This window comes from Cyprinodon variegatus, unplaced genomic scaffold, assembly GCF_000732505.1.
Source record: "Cyprinodon variegatus isolate N-32 unplaced genomic scaffold, C_variegatus-1.0 Scaffold1141, whole genome shotgun sequence".
Taxonomy (NCBI): Eukaryota; Metazoa; Chordata; class Actinopteri; order Cyprinodontiformes; family Cyprinodontidae; genus Cyprinodon; species Cyprinodon variegatus.
The window spans coordinates 116965-139314 of record NW_015151594.1 but is presented as its reverse complement, the minus strand read 5'-3'; the positions used below and the strand labels follow the sequence as shown (position 1 = coordinate 139314).

At 36.2% G+C, this 22350-nt stretch overlaps 1 protein-coding gene across 3 annotated transcripts in view; it reads right to left on the bottom strand.

The window, feature by feature from the left end:
- dock4 (dedicator of cytokinesis 4) overlaps positions 1 to 22350 on the bottom strand; it is a 154612-nt gene that overhangs the window by 67058 nt on the left and 65204 nt on the right. For all 3 annotated transcript variants that reach the window (XM_015400736.1, XM_015400738.1, XM_015400737.1), the window contains exons 9-15: positions 16242 to 16323; positions 16087 to 16147; positions 15316 to 15448; positions 14106 to 14194; positions 7152 to 7277; positions 3128 to 3252; positions 2666 to 2828 (exon numbers count right to left, since the gene is read on the bottom strand). In XM_015400736.1, coding sequence (XP_015256222.1) covers positions 2666 to 2828; positions 3128 to 3252; positions 7152 to 7277; positions 14106 to 14194; positions 15316 to 15448; positions 16087 to 16147; positions 16242 to 16323 — 779 coding nt within the window. The remainder of the gene's footprint in view (positions 1 to 2665; positions 2829 to 3127; positions 3253 to 7151; positions 7278 to 14105; positions 14195 to 15315; positions 15449 to 16086; positions 16148 to 16241; positions 16324 to 22350) is intronic.

The following is a 22350-nucleotide window of genomic DNA, read 5'->3' as shown; positions in this document are numbered from 1 at the left end:
GTAGATATTCATATGGTAACCATAAATAATATATGATTTTCAACATGGCTGATAAAAAAACTGTTGTTAAAGGAAATGTTTTAATTGTAATTGTGTCTGCCAGGTGTGCTGCAGTGCTAAACCCAGCTTATATATGAACAGGAATTAGGATAGCTCTGCAATGTTGCACTGTTAAGTGACCTGACTTTCCCCAATTTGGTTTCAGCTGTCCTTTTCCTGTCACAAGGTTGCACCCTTAAACAGGTTCAATTATCTCTGCTTGGGAAAACATACCTTTGCAATCTCTTGTACAGAAACGTTATCTGCAGTAAACTGCTGCATTTTACAGGGAACACAAGAAAACACTGCAGCAAAAGTAAACATTATCAATAAAAGCTTTTGAAAAATTACCTTAATAAATATTTGATGGTAATGTGGGATAAACTACCTGTGTCAATCAAAGGGTGCAGTAATTACATGATGGACTTACTATACTGCTGACTACCCTTATCCCAAAAACCCAACGTATCACATGCAATCTGATGCTTCTGTTTACATAGTAGCGAAACGCCAAGTGTGCATACAAAGGAGCAAAATGCTCGCAATTCTTCCAATTTAATGCATGTGCATCATTGAGTGCCTACTTCATCAAGCAATTGAATATAAACTGGAGAAATATATAAAATAAAAAACTACAAATGAACATTTCTGTCTAGTAAAAAAATCTGTGTGGTGTTAAGAGTCATCATAGATAATCAAACTTTATTTTTAAAGTTTAACAGTGTTTGAAAGATGAATGGTACATTTGAGGAATAATTTAATTTTAGTACATTTGATTTAGTAAAAAAAATAAAATCTTAGGTTAAAAATTTTGCTTAATGTCATTTATTACATGATGTGACACAGAAGAATCATTTTGATAAAGATATGTCAAAAATGGTAAAACTTATTTAGCATATTATTCAATTCAGATTAAAGTGTGTTGATTTTCCTAAGAGAGGACATGGTTTAAAAACAATATTGTCTAATGTTGTCATTATTTACAGCAAATACAAATTTAACCATCTTGAACCTTTACGAGGATTATGAGATCTCTTGCAATTACAAACTCTAAAGAGGATGCTAAAATGAGCTAAAAATTCAAAGGACTTAATTTGCAGTATAAGGTCTAGCAATTAGGCACTCTCTCCTTTGCAAATTATAGATTTTGAGGCATGCCAAAAAAATTCACTCAAATTTTTTATGTTTTTAATAGAAATCAGGCTGAAGTGTGAATGCTGCTCCTTGTAAAGACCGTTAAGCAGGCGTGGAGCCAGGAAACAGCTGTAGATATTTTGGGCGAGCCTTGTTTATCCCGAAATACTTTTAGGGCGACAAATCGTTTTAAGTAGTTCACACAAACCCTTTTAGCAGTTTGGAATTTCATAATGGTTTACAGACACAGCTGTCCCTCCTGTTATAAATACTTTACATAAAGAAAACTGAATTTTGTGAATAGAGACATTTATATTGCATCTATTTAAGTTACATTATTTTGCAATGAATAACTAAATAAATAAATAAAATGCACCTCTACATGTGAATATTACCTTGTTCACATTTAGGATCTTGGTTGATCACAGCTGCTAATTTTTCCTTAAGCATTTATCACTTAACTTCACTTAAGCATCTTATTTGGCCTCCCTAACTTTAATGTCACCAAAGGTTTAAAATAGGATTCTAACAAGCAGCCGATGGGATGTAATAAAAGCCCCCCAGAGATTAATAAGGCTGTTAAGTCTACTGTAAACCGCCACACAGTCGACTGGCTTAAAAACAATAATAATAGCTAGTTATGATAAAAAGATCCAGGATAAAATACTGAGATGTGGAGATGAATAAATGGGCTGTAAAATGTAGAGTCAGACAGTTGAGAGTCAGAAGATGGCAAAGTCACTATGAAACAGCTTTACTTCTGGCCATGGTGTTTGGAAAGGTGAATAGTTTATACATTTTTTACTTGAAAAAATAGTGACTTTTATTTTTCAGTTGACCTGCTTCAAAATAGAACTGATAAAAACTAGAAACTGGAAGGAAGGAAGAATAACAGCAGGGACACAAGCAGGGATGCAAGGAAGGTTTCAAGTAATGAGAGATGCTGTATAGGGAGGATTTAAGGGAGAAGGAAGGAAGGCAAAGATGGGAGGTTGGACACAAGGAAGGAATGAAAGATAGAAATATGAGACAAGGAAAGGATCAGAAAAATGGTTGAAAAAGACACAAGCAGGGCAGGAAGGTATAAGAACAAGGGAAGAGAAAGAAGGTGCTGAGCAAATAGTAGGAGGAAAAGAGGGCACAAGGAAGCAAGGATAGACAGAACTACAAAACTGCATTAAAAACAGAAAGGAAAATGTAACGACAGAAAGAAAAAATAAACAGAGGTAGAAAATATACCAGGAGAATATAGGTAAGATAGACAACTGTATGAGGGAATCAAATCTGGAAATATGAAATTGGAATCCTGAAAAAAAGGATGGGTGAGAAACTTTCAATTGTGTTCTAAAATGTACATGCAAGAAGAAAACTCTGCCTATAATACATCCAGACAGGCAAACAGCAAGCCGGCAAGGGAGACAACATTCACTGTAACTCAAAGCTCTGCAAATTGTGTTGAATTGTGCTGCAGACAGTGTCACTGCTCACTTACTGGAGCAATGCCGAAATTCGAAGCGGACATGAGACCCTCGGAACATGTCAACTGGGATGGGCAGCTTGATCTGCTCCGCCCAGCGGGGGCTGTTGTTGTGGTACAGCACCAGAGAGTGGTAGTCATCTGTGCCTGGTTCACCGGAGCCGGCAGCCACATAACCCTGAAAGACAAAGGCAGTTAAGAGGTGAGCGGGTGGAGAAACAAAGGAGTAGCAAGAGAGTTATGAGGACAAGCTTTATGTGGATGTTTATGTGCTGTTGCGGTTTTTTTTTTTTTTTTTCTCTCCAAGACCGAGGCATTGCAGGAAACCACAGCGGCAAAAAGTCAAACAGGAGACGAAACTGCCAACATATCAGACACACCCAGCTCCCATCTGGGTGTGCCATTTTGAAACAAACGGCTTCAAACTTCTCTGATCAAAACCTTAAAAAAAAAATTCAAAAAGCCTTTTTTTGTTACCTTGAGGATTTGTCCATCAGCGTCCAGGACGTAAACCGTGATCTCCACATTACGAGCAACGCTCTTCCCACCCTTCTCAAACTCTCCCTTCTCCAGCGTCATGTAGAGGTCATTCCTCATCTCCCCTGCAGGAAGAGGAAAGCAGAATTAACATATAGTCTATACAGCAGTATGATGGAGCACCCAGACCTTTGAGTAACAATTCACAACAGGAGGACAGCTTTAGAGTCAGCAGCATTTATGTTATCTACTGACATGTCAGTTTATTATAAATCAGCCTCAGATGGACTAAAACTATTTTAAAAAAGGTTTCACTTTAAAGAATACTGCATCTGAATAGTATTTATTTGACTATTTGTTCAGAAATCTATATTTTTTAATGCTATTTACCTCAAATAAAGTAATTCTGTAGAACATGGTACGATTGAAACAGTTTAAAATACAAATGCATGCCATAATAAAATCCTGTGGCATTTCAACAGGGAAATTGTTTGCCAGAAAACAAGTTGCACTTCTACAGACTTTGCATTCCTGCTTTCTTGTTAATCATATCCTCTGGTCTGCAAAGTATGAAGGGTATGAGTTGGTATTGGTTTGCTTCCTCTGCTGCAATGTTTACAGACATTTCTGACATATAAAGCCTGATAAAGTGTACACGCAATCATTAGATCTCTACCAAAGGACACAACATTGATTTTCTGCAGTCAACAGCAAAATATTTGGCAACATGACTTTTTCTATATAAGCCTGCACCACACACACACAGAAACACACTTATAGAAGCTCAAAAGAAGCAGGAAGGCCAAGTTATGGGGAGGGGGTTCTGTTCACAACAATGCGGAAAGCGGAAGCAGGTGGAGGAGCCATCGAAAGGTAAAAAGCACTCTATATTGTGCCAAAGATAACGAGCAAGATTATGCAGCTGGTCAGATACAAATCCATTCAAGCAGCAGCAGACAAAGAAACAGAGACTTTTTTCCTTTAGCCGAGGGCTGACTTAAATGGGAGGAACAAGTGAGAGCACTCAGCATTAAGGGTCTGCATCCAAACAAAGACAATGATAAAGATCCTAAAGGTAAATCTGTGTGAGTAAAGCCCAGGGGAGGCACTGTCACTAGTTCGTCTGACCAGACAAGACTCCATTCTGACTAGAAAAAACCAACAAACCTCCATTAATAAAAGCTTCAATGTTACTTTAAAAAAAAACAACTAGTTTACATAGTTCCTTCTCCTGCAGCTTATGCCAAATTAATAAGAAAATGTATTTTCTTTCCTTTCTTTTGTTTCCAAGGTGATGACACAACATCCAGCTTAGCCTTAGGGTCTTAGTGTGGCGACTTGCTTATTTAAAGATGCAACAGCCGTTAAAAAAAAACAATATTTTGGTGGGGGGTCGGATTTCCTGGGTTGGCCCCTCCTGGACGCCTTCGCTCTTGGAATCCCTTTGGGCATCTGGGGCTTTGGGTCCCCCGGCGCTCGCCTCGGTGCTTTGGAGGGGCGCGTCTTTGGCTCTTCACAACCACTATTGAGCATTTTTCCTTTGGATAAACTCTAAATGTACAAGTGCTCTCTCACAAACAACTACAGGTGCTTGGCTCCAGGTACTTAGAGATCCCATATTCGGATCTTCAGCTACCACAGTATGCATGTCAGATTAAATAATACTACTTATACTTCAGCGATTGTGTCATGGTCTTACTTTATTGTGTCTCTTATGCTATATTCGTTGGTTGTGCTGTTTTTTTTTTACATCTCGTTGCAGGTGATGAAGCCGATTGAAGATGTTTTATCGTTATCTCCCTTTTATCTCCCTTTTTATATCCTCTTCCTTTCATCTTTTCTCCTGTTTTCTGTTTTTCCTTTCATGTTCTACTTACATTGCAGTGTCCATATAATCTGTAATACTCCCTGCATGAATTTTAATAAAGCTATTTATATGCATAAATCAAGCGGAACACTATGGTGATAGCCGTACTGCTCCACTTGTGAAAGCAAAATCTGTTGGGCTCTCTATTTGGCATCAAGACAATTATTCTTATTGCCGCATCGTTATACAGGACACTGTTAAAAAAGAAAAAAAAAACAATATTTTATCTTTTGGAAGGCTCAGAGTAGATATTAAAGGTTTTAAAGTTAGTGGTCAGGTTCCCTTGTTTAAAAAAAATGGCGGTAAAAGAAAATGGTTCCAAAAAAAACGTGTTAGTGTTGCAATTTAAAAAGCTGAAGTGATGTTACACTTTATGGCTGGATGATATTAAAGCATTGGTGCTTTGAAAACTGCTGCGCATGTCTCCCAGGCCTTCATTTGAAAGATACATGTTTTTCTACTGATGGTTTTCTTCACAAGGGAAGGGAAGATGGTAAGAGTTGAAGAGAAAACAGGTGGCACCTAGTATAGAACATTTTTTTTAAATAAAGGGTAAAGAGGCTGCAAAAGATTTAAAACTGGACACAGCCATAAAAACCCAGCATTATAATAAAAGAAATACATTTTCTAAAAAGCAATCAGGGATTTAAGTTAAGTATTAAACACAATCTCCAAACAAGACAGATTCATTGGCGCAGTCGGGGAGGTTTAGAGTAGACACTGCTGTCGACATATTCTCCTCGCAACAAGCTAAACAGTCAGGTGAAGGCATAATATTTAGCTTCATGTGCCATTCAGTGCTACATTTGTCCATCACACTAATAGCCCCATTTAAGGCTGCAGGATACAGTCTCCTAATTAATTAGTGATTAAACATTTATTTGTACTGTGCATTGTCTTTATTATAATCTCTTGATGTGGAACAGAATGCACACTGGGCCAATGTGTCAAGGGTTTAAAGCTCTGAAACTCGGTATAAGTAACAGTTTCTAAGGTGAGCAGACTCAAACAGAAACAATACTATTAATACTGATTACAGAACAGCACAAAAGGACGTTTACTGCAAATCTACGCTCAGGGATCTATAGAAGTAAAACTGCAAAAAATATCTCTGAAATAAGCAAAGAAAATCACATTAATCCAGAAATGGTTAGGGGATTAATTGGCTGCAAAATTAGCTGTGTCAACACAAGAATGTTGTGTTAAATGTTCTATGAAATTATATCTTCCTACTTGTGTAATTTGCTGTTAAACCAGGATCTTGAGGGCATTGTATAAAATGGTGAGAAAGCACTCTTAATTCTAAAGAAATGGGGCAATTTAATGCATTTCACACAAAAAAAATCGAATTATATGTATCTCTACAAAGTGGTAAAGAATTGCAAAGAGGAAGCAAAGTGCAAAATATGTTTTTACCACTACCATATCCTTGCCACATCAAAATGTGGCAAGTAGATGAAAGAAAGCTGATAGTGAGTTTAGTCCAAACCATGCAGAGGGCATGGGAAATTTATAAAGAAAGTGTTTTGGTTACATGAAGCCTAATGCTAATTTTTTTTTTTTTTTTTTCAGCTTTTATTGTAATTACACTGTCACAAGTACAGAGCAACGAAATGAACTCTCTGCATTTAACCCATCCACTTGGAGAGCAGCGGGCTGCCATTGTGCCACCACTCCCCCTTTTGGTCTTCAAAATTGTATTAAGCTGAGAAATAAACATAGCGCTTTACAATGATTAAACATGTTTACGCATAATAATTCTATAGCTTAAAAATGTAAAAATAAGAAAAAAAAACATCCTCCCTACATGAAGCACGGTGGGGGTAGCATGATGCCAAGGACAGAAATGATTATCAGAGTTTTCAGGAAGATAGATAGAGCTTAAAAGAAGAAACTAAAAACCACTGAAGTTTGTAATTTTAACATAGCGTTGCAAAATATATTTTAAAAACATTTCAAACTGATGGATTACACTGTGATTATTATCATCTTTCTTCTACCTAAAGGGATCACTAAACCCTGTGTTTTCATTGATTTTAAGACATTTCATAATTAGTTGGTAGAACATATCCTGTATTTCAAAGACACCACTGTGCTATAACAACTGTGTAAATAAGTTATGAATGTTCTGATGAAGGAAGGTCTGAAAAGTCCTACCTGGCATGATGATGTCAGAGAAGCCCAGCTTCCTGGTTATGCACACCCCACGGGTGAAGAGGCCCATGTACTCTCGCCTTAGTTGGTCTATGTCTCCATGGAGAAGCTGTAGAGCCACTGACAGACCTGGAATACAGAATAATCCCAACATTTAAACATAGCAGTGTTTTCTTTTACAGTGCAGCAGCATCATCTTGGCTTGTTCCTTTCATTTTCTGAATCAAAACCACTCAATGAAGAGCTCAAAATAAATCGCCCGTCTTCTGTCAACATTATATAGACTTCAGTAATGGTGAATTCTGAGATAAAGTACAAAATAGGACACATTAACTTTCATTACAAACTGCATTTAATTTGTGCCAAATACTACTGCTATTTACTGTATAGAGGCCAAGCTAACACCCACACATGCATAAAAACAGAGAAATATAAGCAGCCAATGAGTCATCTGTAACTTTTCCTTAGGAAGAATCTTGCATGATTGTAGCAGTGTAAAATCAATATACTCATGCAGTAGCTTCCAATATTAGCGAAGGTATAGTTAAAAACAGTATGGCATAGCATTGCTTCTCTAATAGATTTATTATAGCTTGGGTTTCCCTCAATGTATTTGTAGTGGGTTTCCTTTTCTTCGAATTAACGGCATATTTTTAGAAGGGAACATGAATTTAAAAAAAGTAAAGCCAAAAAACAGATCATTAAATGTCCGAAAGAGGGTTTGTCAATATTAATTTATATTCATTTGTCAATATTAATATGTTCTAATGTTATGTTTTTAATTTCCTATTGAAATAATACTTTTAAAATAATTTCTTAGCATGTTTAATTCCTACTAATTGGTGAAAAAGAAAAGAAAAATATGTATAACATTTCCAATACACCCTTTCCTATCAGAAAAAGGTAACTTGTAGCCAAACATCCTGAAAATCTGAGCTTTTCAGGAGGTTTTCCAATATTTTGCTAATGAATATATCATTCTCTATTTATAAAAACAAAAAGGAATACTCTAACCCCCAGCAAAAAAAAAAAGGGTCAGAGTATGAGAGTAACTTGGTGAAAACGTGTTTCTTCTGGCCGAAATCTGAGTTCTTAACACTTTCCCCCTTATGAAATACTTGAAATTTTGGGTCTTAAGGAGAGGAGTGACCTCAAACTGTAAGGTAAAGAATAAAATATAATCTATGCTTTAACAATAAAATGTGTATCAAAGTGTTCTATTGATTAACAGCTTTTTTTTCCCTACCATATTTTTTACTTTTCCGTGTGTCAAAACAATATTTGGGTGTCGGTAGATAACCTTAATAAACCTATCTCTGCACGACCTTAATGAGTCACAATTAGCTGCATCAGCAACTCATTATTTTTAGCTATTGAGAGAAAGTATTTTAATTTTCCTTTTAGCCACTAAATGTGTAAAATTAGCTTGAAGTTTCTTTTTAGAACCAAACTGTGCATGATCAAGAATAAGCTAACCTTAGCGTATCTTACAAAGCTTACCTTTAAACCATTGCAAATAAAGGACAGACTATTAAACATGTATAAAAGTGAAGATAGCTAGGGAACATGAATTGCATTTGGATTATTCTTTTTTTTTTAAATCATATTTGCCTTATGATTTTATTTAATAATAATGTAAAATAGTGCTAGACTGGGCTTGATAGAATGCTTCCCCAAATTGCTGTCTGTCCTAACATCCTCCTCTTGACAGTTTAAGTCACTATAAAAGTCTTCACCTTATGAACACTGGAGCGGAAAATGAATAAAACTAAATGGAAGAACCGAAGCACAAAGGAAAAAGAAGAGCTGTAAAACACATTTACAATGTTTTTCTCAGAACCAGCTAAAATCCTGTGAAACACAGATATCTAACCAAGTCACTGAGATCTGTGATAGTGGAAAGGGTTATACAGAGATTCCATTGAGCTACAGGGAGAGTCATTATCCAACAATGGAAAAAACAGAATCCCCGGAGAAGTTTTCCAACAAAAATCACTAAGAGTGTATTGAAGACTCATCCAGGAGGTCAAAAAAGAACCAAAAACAACATCTACAGCAATGAAGGCCAAGTTTGTCTGATCTGAGGTTCTTGTACCCACTTCATCTGTTTGGGGGTTGAATGGCAATGTGACCTCAAAAAATGCGCTTCAAGAAAAATGGTCATAAATTCCCATAAACACATGCCTAACTCAAACTATGGACCGACTTCATATTGAACATTTGATAGGTGCTCATCCTGAGGAACAGAGGAGCAGGTAGGCTCGTCTTGCACTTGGGCAGTTATATAAAAATTTACCTTTTTTTCAGAAAAAAAATCATCCACTATAGTTTTAAGTCCAAACTGAAAAACTCCTAAAACCATTGCAGAGAACTACTGTAAGATAATTCAGCTTGGTAGCTGTAGCCAACAACCTTTGCTGTTTCAGCCCACCCGAACTGCCTCTTCTAAGCTTTCAAAAAGAGAAAAAAGAAACTTTAGAAAAACAAATCTGAGTTGTCGCAGCCTCTTCTGTCACTGCCTACACACACGCATGTGGACGTGGGAGCTGAATTATCAGCCTGACTCATACAGAGCCAAATTCTTATAAAATATAAATTTATGGATTACAGAGTCCAAGTAAACAAAATCATCATTGCCACTTATCGGCTCCACTGCCTATTGAGTTTAGTTACTTGAAACTGAAATATGGCCATAAAGCACACAGGTAAAGAAGAAAAAGAAATATATTGATAATATAAATTCAGAAGTAATATCTATAGGAGTCAAACTCTACAGCTAATGTGCTTCATATTTTAGACCAGAATTGCCTGTACGGTGCTAAATGACTACACATCCAGCCATGGTTACAAAAGGTGACAAATATGTGCATGTATGCACAAAAATGAGCATGGGATTATCTAACTGTGCTGCATGTATGTTTTCTTTTCTGTTGAAATGAAAACTAATAAATTCCACTTCCTATAACACATAATGATACGCTCAAATCTCAAGGGCAAACTGCAAAAGAAACATTTTCCTAAATAGTAAAAATACACTGCTAAAAGTTTAGTTTTATAATGCTTGCATACTGATACTATGCCTACATCCATAACACTCTTTGTTTACCTTTTGAGGGCTGCCCCTTCAGGTCATATCTCACATTGTTGTATAACTAGAACTCAGCTGCAATTATGTAATGACTTCTAGATTTTGTGTGCACTTTAAAGAGATGTAAAAAAAAATATGATTTATATTCCTGTTGTATAATCTAACATTCAAAATAACTGACATTTGATTTGCTCTTAAAAACTTTGGATCATTATCTTGCTCCCCATTTGATGCAAACTGTGCTGCCTGTTCAGACACGCCTGTTCCAGACACATGGGGGATTGGGTTTTTGGCAAGTATTAAGATATAGAGATATAGAGAACAAAAAAAGGTTGTATCTTTAAAACTGCTCATCTGTCTATCAATCTCAATAAAATAAAAAAAATCCTATTTTAAATATAATTGAATTTATAAAGTAAACAGTTCACATCTTTAATAAGAGGAGAGAATAATGATTGACGACCCTGTTATCAAACTGGACAAAACACCTAACAAAATGTGGAATTACTTGTTATTATTTCACTATAACATCCACTAAAAAAATCTGTATAAAAGCTTGTATAATTTTTTCGTTTTTTTAAGATGAGGAACAACCTGTTTAAACTCGATCTGATAGGGTGCTTTGAAATTAAATCCAAATATATGATAGGCAAATCTTTAAAAAAATATAATAAAAACATCATGTCTTTAAGTACTGTAAAGATACTTGAACAGTAGGTATAAAAAATTTAACAGTGTACTTTGTAGGCATTAAACAGAGTAAAGCAGAGCAGCATGATCATGGATAAAGCAGTAATTATCTGCGTGCGATCCACTGGGTCAAGCTGTATAAGCATATATTTAGTAAAACAAATTATAACCAAATATAATAGAAACCTCATTAAAATTTTGTTTGAAGTTCAGTAAGAGATAAGAAATGGGCTGTAGAAAGTTGTGATGAATTAAATCAACATGGGATTCATTTTCTAAATACCATAAAGTGAAAGCAGACAACTTTTTTTCCCACTATAGACACATTTTTAAATCTTTTAGGTCATTTAAAAATCATTCCATGGATAACATTTAGTGTAGAAAACACTGCTTAGACTCTACACAATGTTTTTAATTGCTCTTATGCATCAACACAGCTCCTTAAATGTGTGTTTATGAGAAATTTCCCATCTTAGACTTGCAATAAGTGCACTCAGGAAAATATTGTTCTGGGGGAGTCTTAATTTACTGCTAAACACTTTTCTCAAATTGTTCTGCTTATTGCGACCACAGTCCTGAATTATCAAGCCTTTTTACCAGGGAATAATGGGGCTTCTCTGATAAATTATTGACACAACATGAGTGGGTGAAGACCATTCATATATATAGAAATAAAACTAAACTAAAGCTTAAATTCTCTGCATCCCTTTCAGGTTTCTTCTTTTGCATTCTAAACGTGTTACCGTCATCTTATCAGTTTTAGTCAGAAAAAAATCTATTTAGGAGCAACGTGTTCTATCTAGGTGTCACCAAGTCTTTAAACTGGCTATTCGATGTAATATATTCAGAATAAAAATATATACTAAAATTCTCTCACAAACACTCCAGGTGGGTATGACATGAAACAAAGGAGAAAATAAAGCATGGAAAACCCCTTCATGCTTACTGATGAATCACAATAGTCTGGTGTTCCTGACATTTTTTCCAAAGGAAACTTGGTAAAACGCATTGTCTCGTGATTTATTTTATAACCGGACGTTTTGAATAAAGTACTGGTTGATAAATTCAGAACAGCATGGTTACTGATTTGGTCTTTTTTGGCTGAATAATAATCGAAATATAGACAAATCAACAGAGAAATGGTTAATCAGGCACAAATTCATTCCTTCTACCAATGTCTTCTCAGTGTTAGAAATCCAGTTTGTGTGGGTTGTTTGTGTGTTTCTTCTCTCTCCACCACCAGGTGGTGCCCTGTCCTCTTTGGGCTTCCCTGCACACCTGCTGCTCGTTGGTTCATTACTGGAGGAGTATTTGAGCTGTGGACTGTCACTACCTTAATGCCAGAGTGTTTGCAAGTTTTGGGAAGCCTTCCTGTGAAAGCTGGATACCTGGACCTTCTCCCTCTGGAAGGAATTACTGAGTTCACACTGAGCAGGGGAAAACCTCCACATGATCCGTTCAAGTCCCCATCGGAAATCCAAGTGACAGTCCCCTCCATTACTCCTCTGGGTCCAACGTAAGTCAACCTGTCTGCTCTCTAACGAGTATCCTCTTCTCTGGATAATCCCACACAGACTTGATTCAAGGATTGACAGGAGCCCAAACTTGAGTCTCTCTCCAGCATAATTCAAGCCACAGTCTCATTTCCCATGGTCCCTGAACTTATCTCTATGATATCCCCTTCAGACCTTCCAGTTCCGATTCACCAGTTCACTGAGTTCCAGATCCAACCTCTGTTTACATTACTTTAAATAAACCTATAAAACTTTTCCCCGTGTTCTCTGAGTGGTTTCTTTGCATGTGGGTCAGATTCCTTAAACTGATCATGACACTCAGTTCTTTCAATAAGCTCCTTTAAATACCTCATGGATGAGCTAAAAAAAAAAGAAGAGAAAGCAAGAACAACTACCTAAGAGTCTGGAAGACATAAAGAGATTTTGGAAAGAAAATCAGTAGGACCAGATCTTTTATTTCAGAGTTTTTATTTTTCACCCAACCTAACTAGGCGTTGATAATGCAGTGATTTGTAAATCCTCTCCCAAATGAGAAGAAGAAAAAAGGAGCTTTGAATAAAATCCCCAAAAGAACTTGCAAAATGATTTATGCTCTTGTCTCTAACAGATGAATGCTGCATCTTTAATTTTAGCAAAGATGCACAAAACGCCTAACTTCCAGTGGAAACATCTCTCCAACAGTCTGCTACTATTAGTCATATCATAGCTCAGTTTATATTTACTTACCAAATGTATATCGTCACAAGAAAATTTTACATTTTTATAGAATGCAACTTACTAGCTAAAAACAGAATTAAAAGAGATGGCTGGCATTTAACAACCACTTTCTGTCATCAGGTTAAGTAGAAATTACAGTTCCCATGTAAGGGGGCCCTCCTTAGAAATTGATTCATCAATGCGTGGTGGAGTATACCCAACTTTTCACTTTCGTTGCCCTTTCTACTTTCAGTTCTATATTTTCGGTGCAGCCTTCCTCTAGTTCCAAGGTCACTCTTCGTTGTTCACGAGGTAAAGTTCCTCTAGTTGGTACCCTTGTTTGAGAAATGACGTATTGAGCAGTGATGCATCTTTGGAATTATAAAAAATATTAAATAATTACATAGCAGATCTTTTAACCTCTAGAAAATCTTTTTATAATACCTTTAACCACTGAAAGAGGGTTTTCATTTGACATCCAAGGCTGAATGCTCTCCGTCTCTGCCAACTTGTTGCTATGGGAAACTGCTGATGCTGATCTTCAGTATGATGCAGATGCAGCTATCTATTTATATAAAGCATCTGAACGCAAATGAAAACGCAGATTTTTCTGCACACACAAGCAGGTTAGTGCTCCTTTAAGCTGGGATTTTAACATCACATAAAAGCTGTATCAGGTAACAATGTCAGACTGCAAGATATGACCAAAATAACTTCGCTAGAAGGCCTGTCACAGTATATTTTGCAGTGTTAAAGTAACACTTTAAGAGTGCATTTGGTCCCAGTTGGGATTAGTGTTAAATTAGAACACCAAAGTAATTTATATTTTACTCCAGTAGTTGTTGTAATAACTCTAAAAGAGTCAATGCACTTAGGCACTGCATATTTAACACTGGAATTTACTGTTTAGAGTGTAAATGTAATAAATTAACTTTTCCAAGATAGAGGAAAAATTTTTCAAAGTCTTACCGGTGTTGGATCCAGACAAGTTGTACCTGGAATTGGCCTTTTTAATGATGTTCTCATGAATCTGGTACCACTCAATCTCTGTGTTGCATCTTGAATGGAAACAAAAATAAAATCAATTCATAGGAATAAATGCATATTTAATGTAAAAGAAGAGATTAATGATTTCTTGTTTGTTTTTAATACAAAGTGCTGGTCAGAGTTATATGTACAGACACTAAAAAGACCCATTATTCTGGGATTTTAAAGGCTCAAATCAAATGTATTATCTAAATTTGATTCATATTCCGCAAACCTTGATTAAGATTTAGGCCTGGGGTTTATTAAAAGCCTTTTCTGGCTTAAAAAACATCAGCTTGCTTTTAAAATGACAACTTCTTTGAACATTATTTTTTTTATATAATAGAAATCAGTCAATCATCGCCTAATCTGATATCAAATCTGTTATCTAGAAGGGAATGGGCCTGACTGTCTGCATAACAGGTCACTGGAGCAGTCTACAGAGCATCGGAAATTGTTCTTAAACATCCTTATCCATTTCATTTTATCTAAGGGGGGCAATTTGGATGTTTGAACTAAGGATAAATGAAACTGCAGCTGCTTCAACAAATTCGTATGATGACTAAAAAGAAGAAAATATACCTTTCAATGTTATTATAAGAATGCATTTAACCCCAAATGTCCAATTTCAGATAAATCAGAGAACATCCACAATTATTTAAACATTTTGCTACCGACTCGTTTCAAAAACTCATCGTTTTAATTGTGCTGTATGAATTCAACTTTAAAGATAACACAAGTAGTTATTTATAGTCGATAAATGTAATCACAATATGTGTCATAAAAGCAAAATACAATTAAAGAACATATAATTAAAACTCTTAAGGTCATTACTGCAAGACCCTGTTCAGTATTATCATGTTTAAACTAAGTGGCAATATTTTTCAGCTAAATTTACTCAATAATCCATTTACAATTTAGGTAAAACTTCATTGTGACCCGTAACAACAAAACCACAACATGGCTTCAAACACTATCATGCTTTATCCCAACCTTTGAAATACATAAATGTCCGATTTTAAGTTTGATTTCCAGTTTAATTAAAATGAGATACCAGGTTTTAGTTCATTTTCACTTAGTTTATTTCGGCAATAGAAATGCTCAACTGATCTTAGCGCTGTATTCAGAAATGCAAACGATTCCTTTGACTTACGCATAAACCTTGAGCAAATGGTCATCCTTGGAATCAGCAGTGAGGAGATCAGCAATGCTGACGACAGCGCAGCCGAACGGCCGCCTGTACTGCACACTGCATGTGTTCTTCTTCTCTCCTGCTCCCATCCTCCCTGAACAGACAAAAAGACTGAAATCTACTAGCAAATCTAAATAATTATCTAATAAAGGCAGACAGAAAACACAGATATACTGTAAATGCATTAAAAATGCAAAATGACAAATTTTGCCTCTCAAAAAATTAAAAAAAAAGAATAACTTAACAAATGAGATATAAAAACATATCATATGGTTAATACAACTACAGTGAGAGCTGCAGATTTAATATCCAGCAGTCACTGACACGCTCCACAAGAAGGGCAAGCTATAAGTTGATAAGAGTGCTTTATGAAAATATATTAATGGAAAGTTTAGTGAAGGGAAGAAATGCGTGTTAGAAATAATTCTACATCCAGCATATACTCCACACTAGATTCACATAGATGCACTGACATGGACAGAAACAGATAAATAAATAAATCACTTGCTCTGTTCAATATGGCATGAATTTTTACGTTTGCATGGTCAGTTTCCAACATATTCTTGAATGGGCTTTCTTTTACAGTCATTTCAAGGCCATGGTATTCCCTTTTGCTTGTGCAGTTTTCACCTCAGTTATTCCTTTCACTTAACTTTTTATCAATATGCTTGAGCATGCACTGAGATGAGTAAGTAAAGAGCTGAAGAAAAGAAAGAATTCAGTTACTCCTACCAATTCTTATGATGTGTGCAACAATGTAGACATCTTTTCGTAGATCGCTGCTTCCCAAATCCTGAAAGAAGATGTTTGAATCATATAGTATTGATTTTATGACACAGCGTGAAAGATTTGTGCAGAGTTGCCTCGTGAATGTCCTAATTACTTACCACAAACAGCGTGCATTGCCTTTCGGTCTTTTCCGGCCACTTGGGCAATCCGCTCTTATTCAGCCTGACGAAGAAGCGTTCACTGTAGGAGAGGAGACAGACGGTGAGAGAAAGCAGACACGCGCTGATTAAAGAGGTCAGGAGCATTGGCTGACTGTCGTGCAGAAATAAACGACTGTGTCCAAGTTCCTCCGCGACAGGAACAGAATAAAGATTAGAAACCGTGTCAGACATGTCAAGTGTTGAGCAGCATGCACAGGAGGAATAACTTCAAAGACCAAACTGCATGCCATAGCTGTCTGGAATGGAGTATCAGATGGCAGAAAGAAAAGCAGAGAGAAAGGAAGGCGAGAGAAGATATTCAATCCCCAACACAGACTGTCTGGAAAACGTCTGATCAATGAATTTAGGCTTTTTTATAGACAAGTAAAATTCAAACTTTATATAAACTGAATCATTTAAGGCTTGTTTTATTCCAAAAACGGATTGCCATTAAACGCAACTGGAATCGAATAATAAAACTGAAGGGATGAGGAGAATGAGATAAAAATTAAATGTGAGTTTCATCTTTTTTGTGGACTAGATTTTGAAAGATGCAAAACTTAAATGATATCAAATACAAATACACATTTAATAATACTTAAATACATATTTCCCATAGCAGTATGCTGGCATCATTGCTAGTCATACTTAAGTGAATTATTAATGGGTTTTCTCCTTTTTAACAAACATTTCACCTTTAAGTTAAAAAAATTTCAACAGAACCAAGAAAAAGAGTCCAGTTGATCTGTTTAATAACAGCATTACTTGGATTAATACATAAAATAAAAGTGTGTTGTTCAATTCTTTTACACAATTCCAGTTTTCATAAGATTCCTGGTCTGAATAATTGCACATTATGAATAAAACAAGGAATTTGTGAGGAAGAAAAGAAACTCTGACCCCAAATGCTCCTCCCCGCCTTTGAAACTGAATGTCATGCATAAACGGGTAAGCACAGATCCCAACAGTCTTTTCTTTCTTTGTACTTCATCCTCCCAGCCTCGATATTACACATTTTAAACAAGGCAGCGGCAATGTCCTGCTGCGCGCCTCTCGTCCTAGCTGGAAAGCTGAGGGCTAATCCAGTTAGGTGACTTTCACAGTCCATAGATAAGCAGAGAAAAAAACCTTGTAATTCACCCGCACTTGACAATCAACCAAATCACTGGCCGTGCTAGCTCCGATGCTAAAGGTTTATCCAGCATAGAAAGCACTGCAAAGGAATTAAGATGCTTCCTGCATATTTTGCAAACTCTTTGTTTTTGTTTTTTTCAAGGAAGCAAGAAAGGAAAGAAAGAAGAATGTTTACAAAAAGGAAAGGGGTTAAAAGTCTTAAATAAAGACACATTGCTCCATTTTCTGTTTATGTTTCCTGCAAAATCTTAAAAGTTTCAGACTTTAACGCAACCCTGAATAAAAGTCAAGACATAATCCAAAATATTGTCACCGCTATAAAAACAAGGCACTGTAATTCTGTTTTGTGTATGTAGGGCATTGGGTGGCCATGCCTGAATTAATTATGCTCCTGATAATTAATTATACAAGCTCTTATGATTTTTCATACATGTATTCCTTCTGTAAAGTTTTTCCTTTTTATCGTCGGCAAGTGTTGGACTGAACCGGCTTGCCGCTAATTTGATTTACAGACTGTTGTTCCTCATTAGCGGCACTCTCTGCAGCTTTCCACGCCATTTATCCCAACCATATGGAGACGGATGCCTTTGCATCAGACATGAGATTTTGTGTGCAACTCGCCCCCACCCCCACCACCGACCCTAATTAGCGCCCTCATTGTCAAAACCCCAACCGCCAATTAACAGCTGCTCCAGTAAACACTGCGGCACTGGCCGGTCCTGGTTTGACGCAAACCCTCAGTTGCCGCCAAGTCCTCTGCCTCATAAATGCAGTGTGTTGATCACCAGGACCAGGGGGACCAGCGTCCCCCCCTCCCGGCAGGATCTTATCTGCCTCTATCACCCCTCATATTAACATAACTTGAATGGCCATTTCTCCTCCCCTCTGGGGTCTAGTGGCGCTTTCTGCTCTCCCTCATGATATCAATGATTGCATTAGGAGAGAAGGTGCACACTCGAAATTGGTGGGGGGGCTGACAGGCAAAAAGGTGGTTAAAATTAACTCCCTCTGTGCCTTCCATTGACAATCTAAATGTGTTACTTGAAGCTAAAGAAAAAATTGTCGAAGAGACTTCAAATATGTGACAAAAAGTTAATTAATTAATTAGAAGAAAAATATTGCAGTGAATATAAGAGTTTTTGGATTTGCTCTGGATTACAGTAATAAACCATTAAAGAAAAAAAAAAAACAAGAAGAAAGATCAATTTGAATGTAGTACAGTATAACATGTGCATGTGTGTGCTTCCTCCCAAAGGGCTAACCAAGAAATCCTTATTGGACACAGAGAAGCTGCCAGGCTGCAAGTGTTGGCATAGCTTGGAGGCGATGGGTCAGACCCCCATCTGGTTGCACACTAGTGCACACTGTCTGTCAAACGCCAGTGACACTACAATGGGAGCAGCAACAGTATGGCTTTATGCCAGTTGGATTACGTTAATGTGTGAGCGGGTGCGTGTCTGTGTTTATGCATGTGACCGCAAAGTGAGAGACAACATTAACAAGTTACCACTGTGACATTTTACAAAAAGGACACAGAGGAAAAGGCAGTCTGATGGCAATGTTTTTTTCTTCACTCCAAAAATCCTTCTATATTTAGCTGATTTATGAGTATTAGGATGAAAGGAACAATGTAGAGTTCTTGGGAAAAAATATTTCCCAACTAGAGATTCCATGCACTTTTACTTATATTGTTAGCTAACTTCTAACCAAGAAAAACTATGTAAATACATGACACAGTTCCCTTGTAAAATAGTTATGTATTACATTATAAAAAAACACAAATACTGAAATAGTAACTGACTGACAAAAAGAAATCTATGAAAAGGTAAAAAAAATCTAAGCATTCAAGTCAACAAGCATACATTTAAAAGCATTAATTTCAAACGGTTTCAAAGTCATTTCTGAGGCTTTAGAGATCCAGCAAAGAAGGCAGATTATCTATAAACTGAGGAAATGTTTCCCTTTGAGTGGCTGGGAATCAACTTTAAGGCCTGAACACACCGCTTGCATAGGACTTTTTAATCTCTGATTAAATTTTTTTTCCATGTCACACTGCCTATAGAGAGGCTCCGACTAGGCAGGGTGGGCAGATCTGTGCAGATTTTTTCCTCCTCTGTCTCTGTGCTATACATAAATTAAGGCAATTTCCCACATTTGACAGATTTTGAAAAGTTACACAAAATAAATCCATAGTGCATTTTACAAAGCAAATCCCCAGTTAATGAGTCTGTTCAGCGTCTCAAACTAGAATAGATAATGTTCAGATGTCTGTATTAAAATCATGAGATCTACATCTAAAGAAAAGAAAAACGCAGCAATTAACGCCTTGGGACGGTTTATATACTGGCTGAGGCAGTGAGAAGGAAGTTTTTCTTTCTTTTTTTAATAGAGAGGTGAGAGATACGCCGCACTTACCTGCTGTGTGCCTCTCCTTATATAGTTTCTTTTGTGAGACTGAAAGATGATCACTACTTTACTATATCCGTTTTTTCTCCTCTTAAAGTTATTTTTTCCATTTTTTTCAAAGAGAAAAAACTTTCTGTCCCTTGGTATTTTTTGCAAGGCTCATAGAGGATCCCTACTTTATCTGTTTTCTATCCTCTTGAACTCCTATCACGAGTAAAGTATTCTTTTATAAAGTTTCATTCATTTGTTTTAGCTTACTATATATGCAGTGAGTAACTATAGAACCGACTCTATCCCTGTGCAATTAACAGGTTTCATTTTGTATTTTCCCCCAAAGCAGATGTGTTTTACTTTGCAACCACGTCTCGTTATGTCAGATCAATGAAATTGCTGAATTGCTGCGTAGACTGACTAAAATAGACCTGGTCTATCTCAGTCGGACCTATGCAAGCCCCATTGTGTAAAATCGTGTGATGTGTGATTGAAAGCTAAACGCATAGACTTCGTCCGACACAATTTCTGTCCTCCTGGATGCAAAATCAGATTTGATGTGTTTTGGCCTTTACTCCAGAAGCACATCTTAATTAACCAGGATGTCACAAAGGAGCTTAATCTGTCACTATTAGAGGAGGAGATTGTGTTTTAACATTAAGAAAAAGCCTCTTTAGAAATGATATCCATTGTAAAGCTTTGTCTCAAATTTATAAAAAAGATTTTTGAATATCTAGGAATTTTTGAGGAAAAAAAAATTTTTTGATAAGGTAAAAACCTTTGAAAGGTCTCTGTCTTGTTTAATCTGAAGGACATCCCCACCGTAATGAAGCAGCCCAGTGAAAGTCTGAGCCAAAATTCAATTTCGATGAGGTTGCATATCATTAACCCCAAGATGTTGCATTGAGTTCTCAGGTCTAGGGGCAAGTACTTAATCATCATTAAATAATAATTGTATTCTGTTTTAACTCAGGTTATCATCATCTGATCTTAATTGCTCTTTAAATATCTGAAACATTCATGCATGCGCAGAAGCAAAATAAAGAAGAAATCTTTAAGCAAAACGACTCTGTTATGACTCATTTACACAAGCCTTGCGATAAAGGTGAATAAATGATGTTTAGAACGCATCACATAACATCATGATTAGCTTGATTACTGCTTTTGTTCAAAGGCAATTGCATCACAAAGCTGATGGTGCGTCAACACGTACGTGTTTCTCATATACGGTACTCAATCATTGGTGGCTAAAAGATAAAAAGAGGAAATAGAGGAATAGACAACTACAGAAAAAATGGGGAAATCAGAAGGAGAAGTGATTTAAGTGCAACATAGCAGCAGACATTTTAAAAATAGTGGGGAAAACAGGATTATTTTGACCATGACAGCTAAAGATTGAGTAAAGCATTTAAACAGTTTTCAATTAAATGCAGGTAAAATTAAAAATCCTTCATAACTGTGGCTTTGGTGAACTTGTGTAAAGATACAAAAATTACAGATGTCAATCTTAATACCTCAAAGCATTCATCAATAAATCCTTAGTTCTACCTTACATAATAAATACTTTTGTTTAACATTTTGAAATGATTTCCAGCCCTTTAAACCAGATAATAAAATGCTAGAGACGCATCTTTCATCTTTCTTCCAACAAGTATGGTTCTTCCTACTATTACTGCATGCCTAAAAGTTTACTAAAAGCCTTTTTACAACAAAGCAACAAAGTTAGTAAAGCAAGGCAAAGGCCACTTTCTTACTTAATTATTACACAAAAAATAGACATCTATCCTATAGATACATCTCCAAAATTTGGAATATCGAAAGCTTATAGCTTGTGTCATTTATTTCAGAAAATTGAAATTTGTAGATTGTATATATTTAGCAGACAGAATAAAGTGATTCAAGTCTTTATTTCTACTATATACAGAAAAGAGAATATTTAAAATAAAAATGACAGGTTTTTGTTTGTAGCTTTAAATTGAATCATTAATTGGTAAAATTGGTACATTTGGTAGTGTGGGCAGGTTCCAAGTTCTGCTCAAAATGAAATCAAGAACTCCATAAAGCAGAAGACACAAGATGACTGCATTAACTGTAATTCCGTGTAATTGTCTATAAATGTCTGAATGCAGCACTCTATTAGTAACCAGCTTCTTTCGTGATGCCTTTAGTGCCTTACCCTCCTTATGAAGGGTCTTGATGACTGTCCTTTTGACATCCATCCAGATAGCAGTCTTCATCCTGATTTTACAGCCTATTGATTAAGACTAATATACCATTCGGAAGCTCTGAAAATGTTTGCAGATGTTTCAATTTATTCAGCTGATTTGAATGAGACACTTTTTGTTTCCTGTATTTAACTTTTTGACACAATTCTAACATTCCTGGATTCTTTACTTGTAGATTTTCATCATCAATGAGCTACAACCATTAAAAATACAATAAATAAATGCTTGAAATATTTCACTATGTGTAAAGAATATTTGTACTGTGTTGGTTTGTTTCTAAAATATGTTGTTGGTTCATTTCTGATGTTTTT